At 39.0% G+C, this 17,020-nt stretch overlaps 2 protein-coding genes across 2 annotated transcripts; one reads left to right on the top strand and one right to left on the bottom strand.

The window, feature by feature from the left end:
* Positions 1-309: 309 nt before the first annotated feature.
* Positions 310-4,402, top strand: kcnj20 (potassium inwardly rectifying channel subfamily J member 20; the record flags this gene model as incomplete). The annotated part of the gene is given in 5 exon segments (XM_083990279.1): positions 310-372; positions 522-618; positions 621-661; positions 665-1,013; positions 4,173-4,402. Coding segments are annotated over 5 exon segments (780 nt in total).
* A 1,417-nt stretch (positions 4,403-5,819) lies between these two features.
* Positions 5,820-15,206, bottom strand: zbtb32 (zinc finger and BTB domain containing 32). Its single transcript, XM_083990019.1, has 5 exons — positions 15,145-15,206; positions 11,644-12,705; positions 10,554-10,663; positions 8,364-8,531; positions 5,820-6,127 (listed from the first exon to the last, which is right to left on the bottom strand). Exons 2-5 carry the CDS (start codon positions 12,672-12,674, stop codon positions 5,898-5,900), a joined length of 1,539 nt encoding a protein of 512 aa, XP_083846145.1. The 5' UTR covers positions 12,675-12,705; positions 15,145-15,206; the 3' UTR covers positions 5,820-5,897.
* Positions 15,207-17,020: the final 1,814 nt, after the last annotated feature.

A 17,020-nucleotide genomic window follows, 5' to 3' on the forward strand; every position in this document is an offset into this window, starting at 1 on the left:
CTGTACAGTTCCACAGTTTCAAGATTCCCTAAAACCACAATTTTCCTTGATTTGACCCACACTGGTGGATCTAAAATCCATCTAAACAGATACGGGTCAATTTTGACCCGAAACAGCCTCAGTGTTTAAAAATGTGTAGCACCTGTTCAAAAGTATACAATTTAAAAATATTTTCATTTTTGTGTATTTTGGGTCACTTTAGGAAAAGTCATAAAATTTCAGCCTAAAAGAATGATGTTTAGGGTATTTTTTCTGCTGTCAAATGTCAAAACGGGTCAAATTTGACCCAAACAGTATGTAAGGGTTAACATGGGCAGCACCAGCCCCTCAACAACAACAGTCCTCACAGCGCCCAGCTCTCACCCTCACACAGCAACGCAGTAAATTCCTGGAGAGTTAGTCCCACCGTACCCCCACCCTTCCTCCAGAAACCAGAGAGCAACTTCGCTACCGTGCCGTGTAAACTTGTGCCATTTATTTCGCAGGTTGCTTCCTGTCTGACCTCTTTAACTCTTTCGTAGACCTCCATTATCTGGTTTTTATTTCTTTTCATCACCACCTGGTTCTTGTTTGCTCTACTGCTGGTCATGAACCAGTGTATTGTTGACTCCATGATAGATGGATTATGGTGGGTTGCATGTTTGTGAAAATATCCAGACCTTAGAAATGGGCCAAGACACTTCTATTCAGTCATACTTGTGTTGTTGCCAACCAAGATGACCAGATGTGTCTGTTGTTCCATCTTGGGGACCTCAGAGAAAGCCACATGGCGGATGCCAAAGTCTGTGCAAAGTTAATCAAGTCCCGCCCAACAGCCGAGGGAGAGTTTTTGCCTCTAGACCAGAAGGAAATTTATCTTGGCACTAGGTCAGACCGACTTTTCCTGTTGAAGCCTCATTTCATTCAGTACAACATAGTTTCTAACAGTCAACCCTGGGAACTGGGCCCTGAGCAACTCAGACAACAGCAGTTTGAGATAATTGTCATCTTGGAAGTAATTGTCGAGGCCACCGGTGAGTAACATAGGCTAGCCTATTGATACAACAGTAGAAAAAAGTAAGGAAGCTGTTCCTTATTTACTATATTTGGATAAAAAGCATTGGCTAGTAACACATTACTTTGTTTTACTCCAACAGTCAGACAGAAAAGTTTTCATTGTCACAACAACACCGTTTTCCAAGGGAACATTTACACTAAGATTTGGATTAAGCCGGTGCATATTCTCATTTGCCCAGGTCATAGTATTTCAAAGGAGGTTAAATCGAAGGCAACTGGACTTAGTTATTTGTCTAGGAAGACGTTTCACCTCTCATCCAAGAGGCTTCATCAGTTCATGTACGTCCCAGCCTGGTCAGATGCCTACATGAACTGATGAAGCCTCTTGGATGAGAGGTGAAACGTCTTCCTAGACAAATAACTAAGTCCAGTTGCGTTCGATTTAACCTCCTTTGAAATAAGATTTGGATTACATACTGAAACTGTGTAAATTCACAGCACTGTGGTTCACATCCAGTCATTTCACATGCTCTATTAGGTCATTAGTCAGAGTTTGGTCAGCATATCACAAAGTTTGGTCAGCATATCATAAAGTTTGGTCAGCATATCATAAAGTTACCACAGTGGCGCCAGGGCGCATGATCAACTGGAGGCATAGTGACAGGACACACAACTGTCTCCCCCTCTTTTCACAAGCACGTCCTCATGCTCCACGCAAGCTGCCACACATTAGGAATCCATGGACCCACCCCTAGTGCTACATGGATCCTAAATAATAATAATAATTTGGCATCTGGAAAAGCATGTGCTTGTTGTTGTAACCCTGGCGAAATAGACCACACAGCCAATCCAACTTCTTGACACCAGACTGCAGATTGCTTGGTTCTCATATATATATATATATATATATATATATATATATATATATATATATATATATATATATATATATATATATATATATATATATATATATATATATATATATATATATATTTAAAATAAAAAAAAAAAAAATAAATAAAAAAAAAAATATATATATATATATATATATATATATATATTTTTTTTTTTCCAAAGTAAATGTTGTCCCTGATATAAAAGTCATAATAGCCCACAGCTATTCAAACAGTTTTTAAATTTTCAATATTACAAATGTGTGTGTGTGTGTGTGTGTGTGTGTGTGTGTGTGTGTGTGTGTGTGTGTGTGTGTGTGTGTGTGTGTGTGTGTGTGTGTGTGTGTGTGTGTGTGTGTGTGTGTGTGCGCGCGTGTGTGTGTGTGGGGGGGGGGGGGTGATGATGTCATAGTGACACTGTCCTTAGTCTCCACCACTTCATGATTTTATCCTGTTAAATATATCATGTATTATGTGGCTAATGAACTTGTGAGCTATGGGCGAAATTCTAATCATCCCTGAATCCTAGTGAGTGTTTCTGCTAGATCTCATGACTTAGTGAATGCAGTGCATGTTTATATGAGACATTTATTATGGCTCTTTGTTAAATACCCATTGATGTATGAGAGCACTGTGTATTTCATCAGTTCAGTTTACATGTGATGCAATGTGTTTGGTACTATATGTGCAGTACTGCAACATGCTTTCTCTCCGTTTTATAGAGTTTTTCCTTCCTCTGCACGCAATGTAAATAGTGGCTTGTAAACCCCCACATGCTGGAAAGAGAGAGAGATAAGTGCAGTCCAAGCATGCAGCCAATTACCAAAGCATTTCTCTCAGTCTCAAAGAGGAGGGAATTATAAACTTAAAGCAGAAGTGAGTGATATATTTGTGTTAATATAAGTCTTAAATAGTTATATCTTCCGACAGCAATCACTTACATAGAGTGTTTGGACTGAAACACGGGTCTCTCAGTCCCTCTGCTCTGCTCTGAGCCGAAGAGAAAACATTTATCGTATCCTACAGTTTTTATCCAATGAGGAGAGAGAACGGCAGCTGTGTGTGCAGCCAAGGGACGCCGTGAATGTGGTGACGTAGCGACGAGGACTGTTATGGTGCGTTCAATGAAACTCGTATTTTTCCGACCGTGAAGTGGTACCAGTTCGATCTGGTACGAGTTCACCGGTCGGAAGTTACGAGTGGCCGTTATAGTGACTTTCACCGGTAAAACAGGTCGGAAAAACACGAGTGGGTTGCCTGAAACGCTACAAAGTCGTAAGTTGTGACTTGAAGCTGTAATTTACGATTTCAAAATCCTGCCTGGAACGCAGCATTAGCGAAAACGACCGGACCACTCACTTCTGCTTTAAAGCAGATATCAGCTTCACGGCCGTTTCGGCTAATGCTGCGTTCAAGGCAGGCTTTTGAAACCGTAAGTTACAGCTTCAAGTCACAACTACGACTTGGTAGCGTTCCAGGTAACCCGTAGCTCGTGTTTTTACCATCCTGTTGTCTGTGAAAGTTCCCTATAACGGCCACTCGTAACTTCCGACCCGTGAACTCGTACCAGATCGAACTGGTATGACTTCACAGGAAGGAAAAACACAAAGTACGAGTTTCTTTGAACGCACCATGAGTTAGCAGCCCCCGCCCTTGTCAGGCATCAATTGGTCCTCGTGCTACGTCACCACATTCACGCGCATCCCTTGGCTGCACACACAGCCCTTCATGCCGTTCTCTCTCCTCATTGGATAACACTTGTATCCCACAAGGAAAATTTTCTCCTCGGGTTACAGCAGAGCAGAGTGACGGAGAGACTCGTGTTTAGGCTGAAATACTTCATGTAAGTGATTGCTGACGGAAAATAGGACTATTTAGGACTTATATTAACAAAAACATTCCACTGATATCTGCTTTAATGTCAGTACAGTACATTACTGCTTTATATTTAAGGGATTCATGTGATTTATTTTACAGAGCTCTTTTCCTTTGGAAATCTTTAGTCAGGCCAAGAAATAACACAGCTGTTACTGTGCTTTTCTTAACAATTGTAAAATGTATCATAGATGATCAATGATCTCTCATAACAAATCAAAATGTTTGCTGTAAGAAAACTCATCTGTGGGTGTGTTCAACTCTGTGACTATTTCAAGCAGGGAGACTGAAAAACATAGTGACATCATGTGGTAATAATATGTACTTCAACACTCAAATTATGATATAAAATGTTTGAATTTATCAACACTAACAGCCATTTCCTTCTCATCATTTTATCCAAAGGCATGATGTGCCAAGCAAAAACGTTCTACATTGAGACAGAGATCGAGTGGGGTGCTCGCTTTGAACCCTGCATGACACTGGAGAAGGGCTCGTTCAGAGCTCTGGAATGCCAGAGGAGGACAAAGACAAACTGTTTCATGGAAGATTCACTATTAGTAATATTCAGGAGGAGGGAGCATCTGAGTCTTGTCTTAATAGCAGCTGAAAAAATAAGAAAAAATAAGAAATAAGAGACTTTCTAAACTATATAAACTATATATATATATTTAACACCTATATATGGGCTGAATTAGATGACTGCATCTCAGCAGCTCATAGCCCGCTTCCTGAAATGAAATAGACTTTAAATTTAGATTTTGCTGCACTTCCTTTGTCATCAACATGTTATATGATATGAGCGAATCACAAAATTACCAATAACTGCCAAGAGAGCCATTATGAGTAAGCTTGTTTATTCGATCCATTACCATTGTACAAAATGGTATATTCAGTCATTGAAAACAATCAATGAAATTTGAGTTACACATTTATTAATTTAATTTCTACCCTATACATGTTAAGATAATGCTGTACAAATCAACAACAGTAGAAACAGCCCTGAACTCTCCATTGAAAGCTCCCTCAATGGAAGGAAGCCCTGAGCATGGTTACATACTACATGAAAACATGCTGTGCTAGCTTCACAGTATGGTAGAGAGGTATGGGAGTTGCAGAGTACAATTTGGAAAATTACTATGATATATCTATGCCCTTGAAGTTAATGGCAGTCTGTGAGTGACAATGCAGAATAGAAAAAGTAAGAAAGCACTGGTCTATTGTTTGTCACTCACAGCACAGTCCTCATCTCACCCCTTCAAATTGGCCTCAGAGGACCTTAGCTGTCCACTAACTATTTTACTCTCCCTCAACTCTTCTCATTGCCAGCGCTACACAAATACAATCTTTGTTGAAGTTAGAAATGTTTCCAGATGTGGAATTTCACTGGCTTTAGTCTCAAAATCACCCTCAAGGCTCCAGGTCTGATGCTGAAGAACGTTTACTCTCCTTTGACACTCAATTAAATAAATAAGGGCTAGAATAAAGTCACTGTTTTAAAGGGTGAAGATTAGAAGATTATTCTAACTGTGTGGGGAATGCATCATAGGTACCGGATTTTCCTGATTAAATGAATCAATGGGCGTAGATGGTTATCTAGTAATTACAAAATAAAACCTGTTTGTCTCACCCACTTGACCTGGTGTTGCTGTTTGAACACTAGTACAGAGACAAATTGTCAATTGATTGTTACAGTGGTTGCCCTCATGAGGGCGCCATAAGTCAAACTTACAAAGTTTACACAAACGGTCCAATAATTATGAAACTACGAGGGAAGATGTTTGCGTCATACAGTGAAGATGAGCTGTTGATGTGACTTTAATGCACGTACATGACCTAATGTGAAATGCTAAACACTTTCAATACATGTCCTGATGTCACTGGAAATTAGTGCTGCATTTCTCTGTTCTGTCCTGTGGTTGTGAATGTGTGAATTGAACAGTATCAGTTTGCTTGGAAGCCACTGCTACAGCTGTGCCAGCCTCAGTTTGTGCCTGTTACTGTGACTTTGGAAGCTCTGTAATTATAATGTAATTATAATAATACACAAGAGGCACAAACTAAACTAAAGCTTCACCTATGAGAACTTTGTGTACAGTAGATGGAGATGTCTGTGCGGTGAGGCGTGGCTCAGACGTGGGAGATATACAGGTAGGTGTTACTGATGCTCCAGTCGGGGGGGAAATCCTGCATCGCGTGGCTCTTGACGTGTCTCTGCATGGCGACCAGGCTGCTGCAGAACTCCAGGCACACATTGCATTGGTAGGGTGCCGCCCCATCGTGGGTCCGCAGGTGCTTGATCATGGCCGAGTAGTCCCGCGAGCGCTGACCACAGAGACGGCACTCAAAGGGTTTCTCCCCTAAAAGCACAGAGACAAAAGAATAGGCGGCCACAGGAAGGAAGGCAGTGGAGGGGGGAGAGAGAGAGGTGTGATCACTTAAGAGAGGGTCTTTCACCTTTGGCAGTGTAAAGTGCACTCATGTCTGTGTGTCGTGTTCACTCTATACTGCATATTCTATGCTGTTTTTGCCGAATTTATGGAAAAATGTACTGAACTGAGCCACTTTTGCGCTGCTCATCCAGATGTTCACTGACACACATACATATAATTTACATGCATTTCCATTGAGTCAGATCTATTCTATGATTGTGTGTTAATGAAGCATAAACAGAACACAGATGGATAGATATCATTCATCATGAACAAAAACACGAATAAAGTATGCATGCTTGTGAGTATGTTATTTAATGAATTTTATTGAACTAATTTAATACTGACTAGAAGAGTCTCAAAAAAAGGTTCACTATATGCACTTTGCAATTTGCATCCTTCAGCCTCAACATAAACTTTAATTTCAATTGTATGACAAAATCTGATCTGTAATCTGTTATTTGCTTTTGCTGTTGCACGGTGTTACAGCTGTTATGGCATACTTGTTTGAAATTTCTGAATTTCATGCATACAGAATAGTAATAATAGTAATAGTTTCACACAGTTTAAGCAGATATGGTGTTGCTGTTGTCGTATTTTCTATCTTACACGTACCAAGGCTGCAAGTTTCAAGTCTATGTTAAGTGAGTTTCATGTTAAAATGAGCGGAAACCATAACCTGCCTGCAAGATGGTCAACATTTTAAACACAACACTCTACTTAGGTGAGAATTGGATGTTCAGTGGCAACACACACGTTTCCTAAGTGTTAACCCACTGATACTGTAAAAAAAAAAAAAAAAAACACACACACACAAAAACAAAGAGCTATATTAATTTGTCTATAAAAATATAAAAATTGTGATAAATATCTTCTTTGGCAAGTAACTTGCCCTGTCTCTGATGTGCCTGTCTTTTAGGTCAAATCTAAAAGAGTTTCACTATGCACCACTTTACAATCAGCACCCTATAGAGTCAAAACAATGAGAAGCCTGGTTTTGGCCACAGCTGTCTGACATTATTTACATTTAGTTTCATGAATGATGGTATGAATCTGCTACTATGACACAATTCCTATGAGAACCACCTAACTTCCTTGTTTGTAAAGTCCTACGATAGCGGAGACCGGGGATGGTTGTAACCAGGAGTGAATCACCTGATTCACTCTGTATTATGCTCAGTTTAGTCCTTCTTCCATGTGTGAAGAAGTAGCACCCTGTGGCAGACACAGCCAATTTTAGAAGGAAAAAACAAATTTTGATGTAATAAAGTATTTTTTCGCCTCCATTTATTTTTGTGATAGCACTGCCTCCTTTGTAGTTAAACTCATCAAACTTAAATCCTGGTTATTGTGTGTCTATGTAGATACATTTCATGCAAGTTGTAAGTGCTAATGTTTTAGTTGTTAGCTGTAAGGTAAGCTGGTTCATGGCTACAAGGGTCTGGGTTAGTTGTAACAAAAATTTTGTATGTTAATCTACTCGTCTCCAACCAAAGATTGTATTGCATTTATGTTTTCCTTGAATTGCAGTATGCCAAGGTCTCGAAAGACAAAGCCGAAAGGGTTATGGATAAGGTTAGGATCAGACTATGGCTGACAGTAACTATAATATATATTGAGACACGCACCCACCCACCCACCCACACACACACACACACACACACACACACACACACACACACACACACACACACACACACACACACCAATGTTAAAATGTAGTATTTAAGTGTTGAATAAAAAGCTTTCAATATCAAGTTTTTGTCATAATACTTATTTAATAATGTTACATCTCACCCTGGGGGCAGGGTATTTTAAATGTGTTACATTTCACCCCAGGTTGTGTTACAGCTAACCCAGACCATGGGGTGAATTGTAACATTTCACTCCTTGTGTTTGAGACTAAACCATTTCTGTTTGTGTTGCAGAGATAACAGCTACGCCATTTAATAGCAGACACATGCAACTAGTTTGTCGTACATTTTGAACACACTATCTTAAAAGAGCTCCTAGATACAGACAGAAATGATAAAAAACCATACCCTAATGTTATAACCAAATTCAATTAGTAACCGGACACAGAGAATTATGTTATTTTATTCACGTTGACAAATCAGTGTGAATTGACAGTGAATTGACAGTGAATGGTGAACGGTGCGCCTACCAGTGTGAACTCGGTGGTGTGTATCCAGTTGATGCTTCAGACTAAACTTCTTGGGGCAGTGCTGGCACTGGTAGGGTTTGTCCCCTCTGTGTTCCTGTCGATTGGATTGTGGTTCATGCTGCACAGCATCTCTTCCTCCACAGAACTGACACCCTGCAAAGACCTCACCTGCACAAACAACAAGACGAGGCAAATCAGGTGAGAGTGTGAATGCTGCGGCCGGCACTAAGCCATGGATGTTCACAGGTTTGTTTCTTGCCACGCTAACAACATTTACGCATTTCAAGAGAATTTGGGTTCTGCAGTCCGGCAGAATCGCTGGTCCTTGCAACTAAATGAACTGAATTCATTTTAGAGCTGCAATATTAAGTATAATTGATAAGTCGATTGACAAAACTTCACTTGACAAATGATTGGATCATTGATTAATCATCTAAGTCCCTTAGAAGCTTGTGAATAACGATTCTCTCTTTGGTTCAGTAACACAAAACATTTTATGACCTCACTTTGGACAGGTTTCGGCAAACCTGCAGAACATTTTTCTCCTTTTTCCAAGTGGAACAAACTACCAGCAGAACTGAAATCAGCCCCAACTGTAAGCACTTTTAAATCCAGGTTAAAAACATTTCTCTTTTCACGTGCTTATAGCTGAGAACTTAAAACTTTATCTATTTTATTTTATTTTACTTTTATTTGCTCTTGCTTTTAACTCTGTTTTTAGTGTTTTGTTTGTTTTTATTCTGTCTTATGCTTCTTTTTTTAATGTTTTGTCTTTATGTAAAGCACATTGAGTTGCCTTGGTATGAAATGCGCTATATAAATAAAGATGCCTTGCCTTGCCTTGCCTTGCCTTTTTATATTTTTGTATAGGCGAAACCCTAAATTGAGCAGATCACCTTTCAATCACCTGTTGTAGGCGTAATTCATTTGATCTCCTTGATAAGACCTATAAAAAAAAAAAAACTAAATAACTTAATATGTCAGTGGGATATATAACATTTGAATAATCTTTCAAATCTACAAGTCTCTTTTTTTCCGCATCCGGTTGCAAAACAATAAATTCACCAGAAATGTACTTTCCTGTTATCTGTAGACACGCATCTCGATGATTGTTTTAAAATTACAAAGGTGTGATTTTGCGGTTTAACTAGCAGCCCTGGAGCCTCTTGGCCTCTTATATACTTTTTTTTTTAGGTTTCTCGAGTAAAAACCTGGGCCTCATAGTATAGACAGGATGCTGAAATATGAAGGGGTGTATACTGTAGTAGGGGAAATTGAAAGAATAAACCACAACAATTGAACACTCACCAGTCTTCACTACCTAGTGAGACCTGTTGTCATTAGTGTGTTTCCTGTCCAATATTTCTCCTCAGTTCTTGCTTTTAAACAGCAAATCTTTTATACGGATAATGATTTCATTTTCAGCCACCATTAACACACACTAAAGTCATTTCAGTGAAGGAAGAGGAAAGGATAATGACACGTACACCGCAAGAAGGTGCTTAAACATTTCCTTTACACTCTTTTTCTTTATAGGTTGTTACACATTTTGCATAATTATTTACAAAATTATATATTGGAGACTAGTTGACGACATTTCCTGCTGCCGTTCAGTGCAACATTTGTAAAACACAGTTGTATGAGTATTCACTTGCAGTATGAACATAATGTTCCACTGAGCAGAGATAAACATTTATCATCTTGATTGTACAAAATGAGAAGACCTTACACATACACATATGCACACACACGCACAGAGCTTATTTGCATTTTAATTCAGTGCCTTTTTTTTTTTTACATTTTCTATCATCATAATTTCTGACAGTAAATCCATAAGTATGTTTTTTTTTCGTTGGCATATAGGACAAACCACTGTTGCGAAGCAGTACATACTGTACTGCATGTATCTAGCTGTATCAAGTAACCACACTACTGCTCCTGCTGCACCATGCTCTCAAAACCACAACTCTCTTTATCACTTTCCATTGCGTAGCTAAGTATCATGAGTCTACTGAGGTTAGGGGTCATGACAAGAAGTGTCTTGCTATCTTCTTAAATTGATCATTTTGTGCAGAAAAAGCATTGAAACTGCCTCGATCTCACTGTATAGTAGTGATAGTATGTTCATTTAGTTATTATAGTGTTAAAAAATAATAAGTCTTCTGTTTGGCTACACAGTCATACAATTACCTGATGGTGCGGAGTCTGACTCCCGCAGCACTGGATCACCGAGGAGACTTCTTTTGCAGTGTTGGCAGTCTTTAATTTTCCCTGTGCTGGTTTTAAGTACTTGATGGTAACTGTGGGAAAAAAATGACTTTCTGTTACAACAATTGTAGTAATCACACCAGTTACAATAATAAAGACACATCTTATTCTTATCGGACTAATATAGCCTACATGTCTTACACGTCTTTAAGTATTGCAAACATGTCAGACTGCATACATGTGTTATCACAGATTACATGCTTAAACACCCTTTCCTTCCTCTTTATCTTCAGCCACAAGATATTTATAGCACCCTTTCATGGTAAAAGATCATTTAACTTTCATATAATGTCAGAGTCGAAGCAGCCACAAAGAAGTGACACTGAAGAGTAACTACTTTTTTCCACAAAGAATCATAAATATTTTGAGTGATTTCTTGTGGTGACCACTGAAACTCGGTATCAGTGGGTGGAAAATCTTGAAATCTGCAAAGGAGGGGAGAAATTTAGGGGGCTCCCCTTTATACAGTGTTTAGTTACTCTGTGTGGAACACTATACAATATGCATAGACTTGAAAAAAGGAGGAAAGTCACTAAAAAACAGATCAAGTGGTTTTTGCAACTACTTAACCACTGAACCACTGAAAGATAGTAGCAAAGTTATTCAGAAGTAGCAAAATGTATGACTGGTTTGAACCCCCCCCAAAAAAATAAATAAATAAATAAATAAAATAATATTAATGGAAAATGAACATGTATGTCTAACCTGTAGATCTTTTCCTGTTTTCATCTGAAAACCGTTTATTATAATGATTTGTCAGAAAAGACACTGTGAGGGCAACTACAATGGACAGGGAAGGGTTAACAGGTGAAACTGCTCTAGTTGGAAAGTGCAGGAGGCTCGATCGCACACATCTACCCAAGCAGCAGTGAGTCAGGTGCTGTAGCTGTCGCAAGGGAACAACTGAGCTAATTAGGGGATTCTAGATGACTCTATGAGAGGAAAAATAGGGAGACAATGACTGAAAGTAGAAAACCGAAGTTTCCAAAATCATGTCCAAGATCTGACTTACCTCTGCTCAACACTTTGAGCGGCATTGTTAAACGATCTCTGGTTGGGTTTTTTTCTTTTCAACAGGCTTTGCTTGATTATGTTCCCCATTCCTGCAGATCCAGCATAAAGGTTTTGTGTATAAGGTGGATAAAAGCTGGAATAACCCAATACAGAATTGTGGACTGGGTTTTGAAAATGGGAACTCAGTAAGGGGAACATGTGGGGTGGACTGGAGAGGGAGAATGGGTATGCTACAGGTGACTGATTTGGTGACTGAGAAGGGTGTGCAGCAATTAAGTTTGAATAGTTTTCTGCAATCCGTCTCAGGGTGGTCACAGAGTTCCACATATTTGCAGAGAAAGTCCAAGGAGAAGAGAAAGAGGAACTGCTGGTCACAGGTGCTGCTATGACGCTATCTCTAGTGTGGGGTTTTGATGGCATCGGGGACAGCCTGGGCTTCTTTCTTGGGGATGACGAGCTGATGTGGTTCTTAGCAGAATCAGCGGCTGACCGGTTTTCCGTAGTGGCACTGTTGCTTGCGTCCTCCCCAGTCGAGGAAGTCTGCTGAGGTTTCTTGTCTTGAGCTGGACTTTCTTTTTTCTGTTGATGCGTCTCTTTTGTGCTGCCTTTTTCTTCTTTAACATCTGTCGTTTCTTCTTTCTTGCCCTCTTCCCTAACTCTGCAGTCAAAGGTATCCAGCTGTTTCCTGCACTGGTCCTCCAGTGACTCCATCTCCAGCAACTGGGCAGCTTTTAGCAGCAGGTACAGGTCTTCCACAGATACCTCAAGAGCCTGGGTGTAGGTGAAATCCAGGACCTGCTGAAAGGTGCGTGGTAAGAAGTACTCCAGAGTACAGCGAGCCGGGCAATCTGTGTCACCTTGGGCCAGCTGCTGTGCCAGTCGTCTGCTCGCACAGGCCAGTACTAGCCGATGAGCCTTGAATGTGTGACTCTTTACTGAGATGATGGCATCGCAGAGCGTCCCTGAGCGGCGTAAAGCATCTGCCTGCTCCAGGAAATGGAAATATTGGGTGTTGTTAATTCGGATCATTTCTGAAGTTTGTTGAAATTCTATCAAAACTCTGTGAAAAAGAAAGTCAAAAGAAGAAAACAATCAAACAACAGCAAGCTCTGATTAGATTATGCCCAAAATTACAGTAGTTCCATCTTGTTAACAGCTAAGTGACATTTCAAGACAGGTTAGGCAGCAGGTAGGAAAATCAACGCCAGAAATTAGCTTGTGATTTAGAGACGAAATGTTTTTCTGTGGTTTGTACTTTTTTTTTGTTCCATCCCTTCCTGAGATCATTACTTGTAGTGGGAGTTTAGGAGGCAGAATGCAGCCAAGGAGATTTTATCATTTATTTATATTGTTAAAAACTGTTTTTTTTTTTTTTTTTTTCAGTCACAGCGTGATCAAATATGATGTTTGATTGCCTGGTTGCCTGGTTGCCTGGTTGATGTGTGGAAATGTACTCAGTTTTCTGAAAGCTTTGATATTCAGCACTTACAGACACACTCTGAAGCCACAAAGCCCGAACAGTATATGAAACCATGACTAATGACTGTACACAGGAGTAAACACGAGTAAAGTTTCAACAACAACAACAACAATAAGAAGAGATATTTAGGCATCACAAACATCAAACGCAAGTGTGCACAGGGGTGGAATATGTAAATATGTAAGCATATTACAAAATTATGTGGAATTTTACAGCTAAAATTGAGAATACATGGATGAAAACGCTGTAGTTGTATGTTGAAAGTACCGGATGACTGAGAGGGTGTCATCTTCACGCTGTTTGAAGTCTATAATGAACATTTATGATTATACAGTGTGTGGTTGGTTTCTGCAGCAGAGGTCACAAGTACTGTGAGCTATTACACAGTTTTTTTTTTTTTTGCACTGTTGCAACCCCATTCAAACCTCTGATGGTGACTGTAAATGGAAAGTAGATGTGAAACGAAATGACATTTAGTTATCTGTAGTTACTGGAAATTTTTGCAAATGCATTTTTGCGGAATGTAAAAATGTATCTCTATCTGTTGTTCATCAAATTCATTTTGGACCATTCATTACAAATAATTATTCAATTATTGCATGTATCTTGAGATATGACCAGTGAAATTTTTGTAAGTTGCAGTATATTCATCACAAATTGTAATGTTGATGCTGATTATGAATTTGCTTTTACGATGTACGTAGGTGGTAAGGCAAATAGCACTGATAGTGAAAATGACAGTAGAGTCGCTCCAGTATCAGAAGTGGAACGCCATCTAGATTTACTGTATTTAATAAGTTCAAGGTTTCAGTTTAATGTTTATTTATTAAAATTAGGTCTGTTACAAAACATTGTCAGATTGAGTTGGCATGGAGCATGGAGCGGGCATGGAGTACAGTTGCACTTGAAGCATGACATGAGTACAGAGAAGACCATCGTCTGCGTACGTGAACATACAGCTGCGCCGAAGGCCAAATTTATCACTACGCCATTTACGGCATTTAGAAACTTCGCGCTGCGTGATCAGAAATCTTCGATTATGCCTGTATACTACATCATATAACTTATAACTGCCTCAAAATGTATCATATGGAAATGGATTTTTATTTTGGATTAATATTTGTGTCGTGGTGATTTCATCTCAAAGATTTTACTTTCATATACTCCTAATACTAGTAATATTGATAATAATGATAGCAATAATATAACAATTGTGATAAAAGTGATAATATATAGTTGTGTATTAGTGGTCATAGCTATTGCACTATGCAACTTATATAATTTCATACGTCATCTCAAATGCATTTTTTGTTGAATGCTTTTTATTTTTAACTTTACAGCAACTTATTTTATGTGCAGGAGGTGTGCTAAAGTGCCATGTGTTAATATGCGTAATATACATACAAAGGGTTGATGTACAGTATATGGATGACCTCTTTTTAATTGGCAGAGATGGGTCAGAATTGCTGCTGTATTTGTTGAGGTACTCTAGTGCTCTCCTGGCCTTTTAGCCTTTATAATCAGTTCTGTTGTTTCTTTTGTGTATTCTCTGCTATTATTGTTCAAGGGCTTGCTAAGTCTGTTTAAATCTTTTTGATCTCTTATCTTCAGGACCTATTTGGTTTTGTTAACTGGCTTGTGCAATAATCAAATTCCCCCCGATGCTGCTCCAATCTACAGTACACTCTTGCAGAGTTGTGACATAGTTAGCAAATCGCTGAACTCCTTGCAGTCAACAGTACTATCTCAATGCACACATAGGGGAAAACCATGCATGTACGATTTACACATCCTTTGACAGGACATGAACATAGTGTCAGTCTCCCCACATGTTCAAATGTTCAAAGATTCACAAAATGTAAAAGTTTCCATGGCAACATAAGATCAGTAGCGGCACACTAGGTTGTGTTTACAGTAGATCACAGAAAACGCAGCTTAAGAGATGAAAGATGAACAAAGTTGAAGTGTATCTGCTTGTGGTTTTCAGTTGCAAAAAATTAAGACGCAGCGAGCACTTACCGGGTGTTTAGTGAATATTCTCCCTGGAGAGTGATGAGCTACCTTGCATCATGACTGTGAAGTGACTTGTAAAGTGACATGTCTGTCTGGGTACAGGTTTTGCTGTGGGACAGGGTGGTTTCCTCTTTTGTCTTCACAGCCCCTCCTCTTCAACTCTCCCTCATTGGCTCATTGATTACTGAACTAAATGGTTTTCTTTTTGTGATTTAAAAAAAAGATAGCAACTTTCTCCTAGGTAGACAAGTGTTTTGTAGTATTTAGTTATTTTATTAGCATAATGGAGTATGTTTTACTAATTATTTCTCTATTGTGCTGTATGGGCAGTGTAATGAAAGTACATACAAAACACAAACTACACAGGAAAAAAAAATTGAATACTCTCTCTTTTTTCACTGTGAGTGTGTTTGTGATTGAGAAACAGGGAGAGAAATGGGGACAGTGGTTAAAGGGATATTTGCGTGCCCTATAGATGCTGTATGCCTGTACATGCTGTACATGATTTCCTCCCCTCCAGCCTCACTTGCTGGTCACTACATTAATAGGCTGTTCTGTGCTTCAACAAAAACCACTTCAAAGACAATGATCTGTGACAGGAAACATACTGACAAAAGCCCAGTGTTGCCGATATGCAGGGTGAGGCTGCACTGAAACCTGCACCCTTAAAATAGAGACACCTTCTTTGGTCTTTCACTCTTTCAGACATCAACGAAAAAACCTGTAAAAAAAAAAAAAATAGAGAGAAATAGGCCAACTGTAGAGAGTTGGTCAGTTTAACAGACCTTAATGGTTGAGCCTACATTATGACTCTTTTGTCTGACAATAAAACTTTATTTGGTAATTTCCATTACCACCTAAAAGGTTTAATTAAAAAAAAAAATTAGCAATCTGTGAAAATGTGATTATTTGTATTTACTACTCACTATGTAAAATCAAAAAGAAAACTATAAAGTAAATCATCAATAACGTAATTCATTTTCGATTTATCAGTTATATAAGAAAGGAATGTTAAGATACATCTTAATATGAAACGCTGTGTATTTACCCTATGTTTAGAGCTGTTTCATTGCATTGTCAAGGCCCAGCAGGTGGGTGTTTTCAAAAAAGAAGTAGAAAAAGACATTCTGAAACTGTTTGCTACCTGCCCAGCTCCAAACAGTGAGGCCCAATGTAGCAACTATAGCTGGTGAGGTTAGTCAAACATCCAACCACTTAAGTCCCAGTAAATTTTCTCTCATAGTAGGTGGAGAACAAAAACAGAACCAAAATGATAATAGACAGTGGGCTTGCCTTCATCAGCTGATCAGACACAAATGAGTCTTAATGGTACTCTATGTGAGCAGGCCTCTGTTGTGTTGTGAAATTTTACTGCTGTGAGGTTACATGACGGAGGAGAGGTGCCCTCAGTGCAATCAGGCCTGCTGTAAGTACAGAAGGAGAGAAAATGTTGATCACAAATTGAAACAAAAACTAAACACCAGACATGGTTATCCAAAAGTGCTCTCTGTACTTTCCTTTTCGGCAGCCGGGATAGACTGTAACTGGAAATTGCAGTTGGATAGCAGATGGCATTTTTTCTGATGCAATGCAATTTGATTAATAGGAGTGAGTGTAAGCTTGTGTAATGGCAAAAGCCCTTTGAAGTCACATCTGGACTAAGAAGCAGCAGAAGGAAGAGAGAATGATATGAAAATTGTATTGTTCATAGTACAGATTTTGATGGCAACTTGTTGTTATGTTCTAAGCAATAGAAAATGAAAAAGTTCCTCTGCATGCTGTTGATCATCATGTTTACTTTTATTTAAATGTGAACATGATTGTGATTCAGTTTGTATATATTTGATTGACTTAATAATGAGTAATCACTCTGTTATTAGTA

Source organism: Trachurus trachurus (genome assembly GCF_905171665.1).
Source record: "Trachurus trachurus genome assembly, chromosome: 16".
NCBI classification, from domain to species: Eukaryota; Metazoa; Chordata; class Actinopteri; order Carangiformes; family Carangidae; genus Trachurus; species Trachurus trachurus.

Excerpts from the sequence above, each read along its gene's own strand:
- zbtb32 (XM_083990019.1), bottom strand. The coding sequence starts at position 12,674 with ATGATCCGAATTAACAACACCCAATATTTCCATTTCCTGGAGCAGGCA. Across the intron at positions 10,664-11,643 it reads GCTCAAAGTGTTGAGCAGAG|TTACCATCAAGTACTTAAAA; the intron begins GTAAGTCAGATC and ends TTTTTCCCACAG. Across the intron at positions 8,532-10,553 it reads GTCAGACTCCGCACCATCAG|GTGAGGTCTTTGCAGGGTGT; the intron begins GTAATTGTATGA and ends TTGTTTGTGCAG.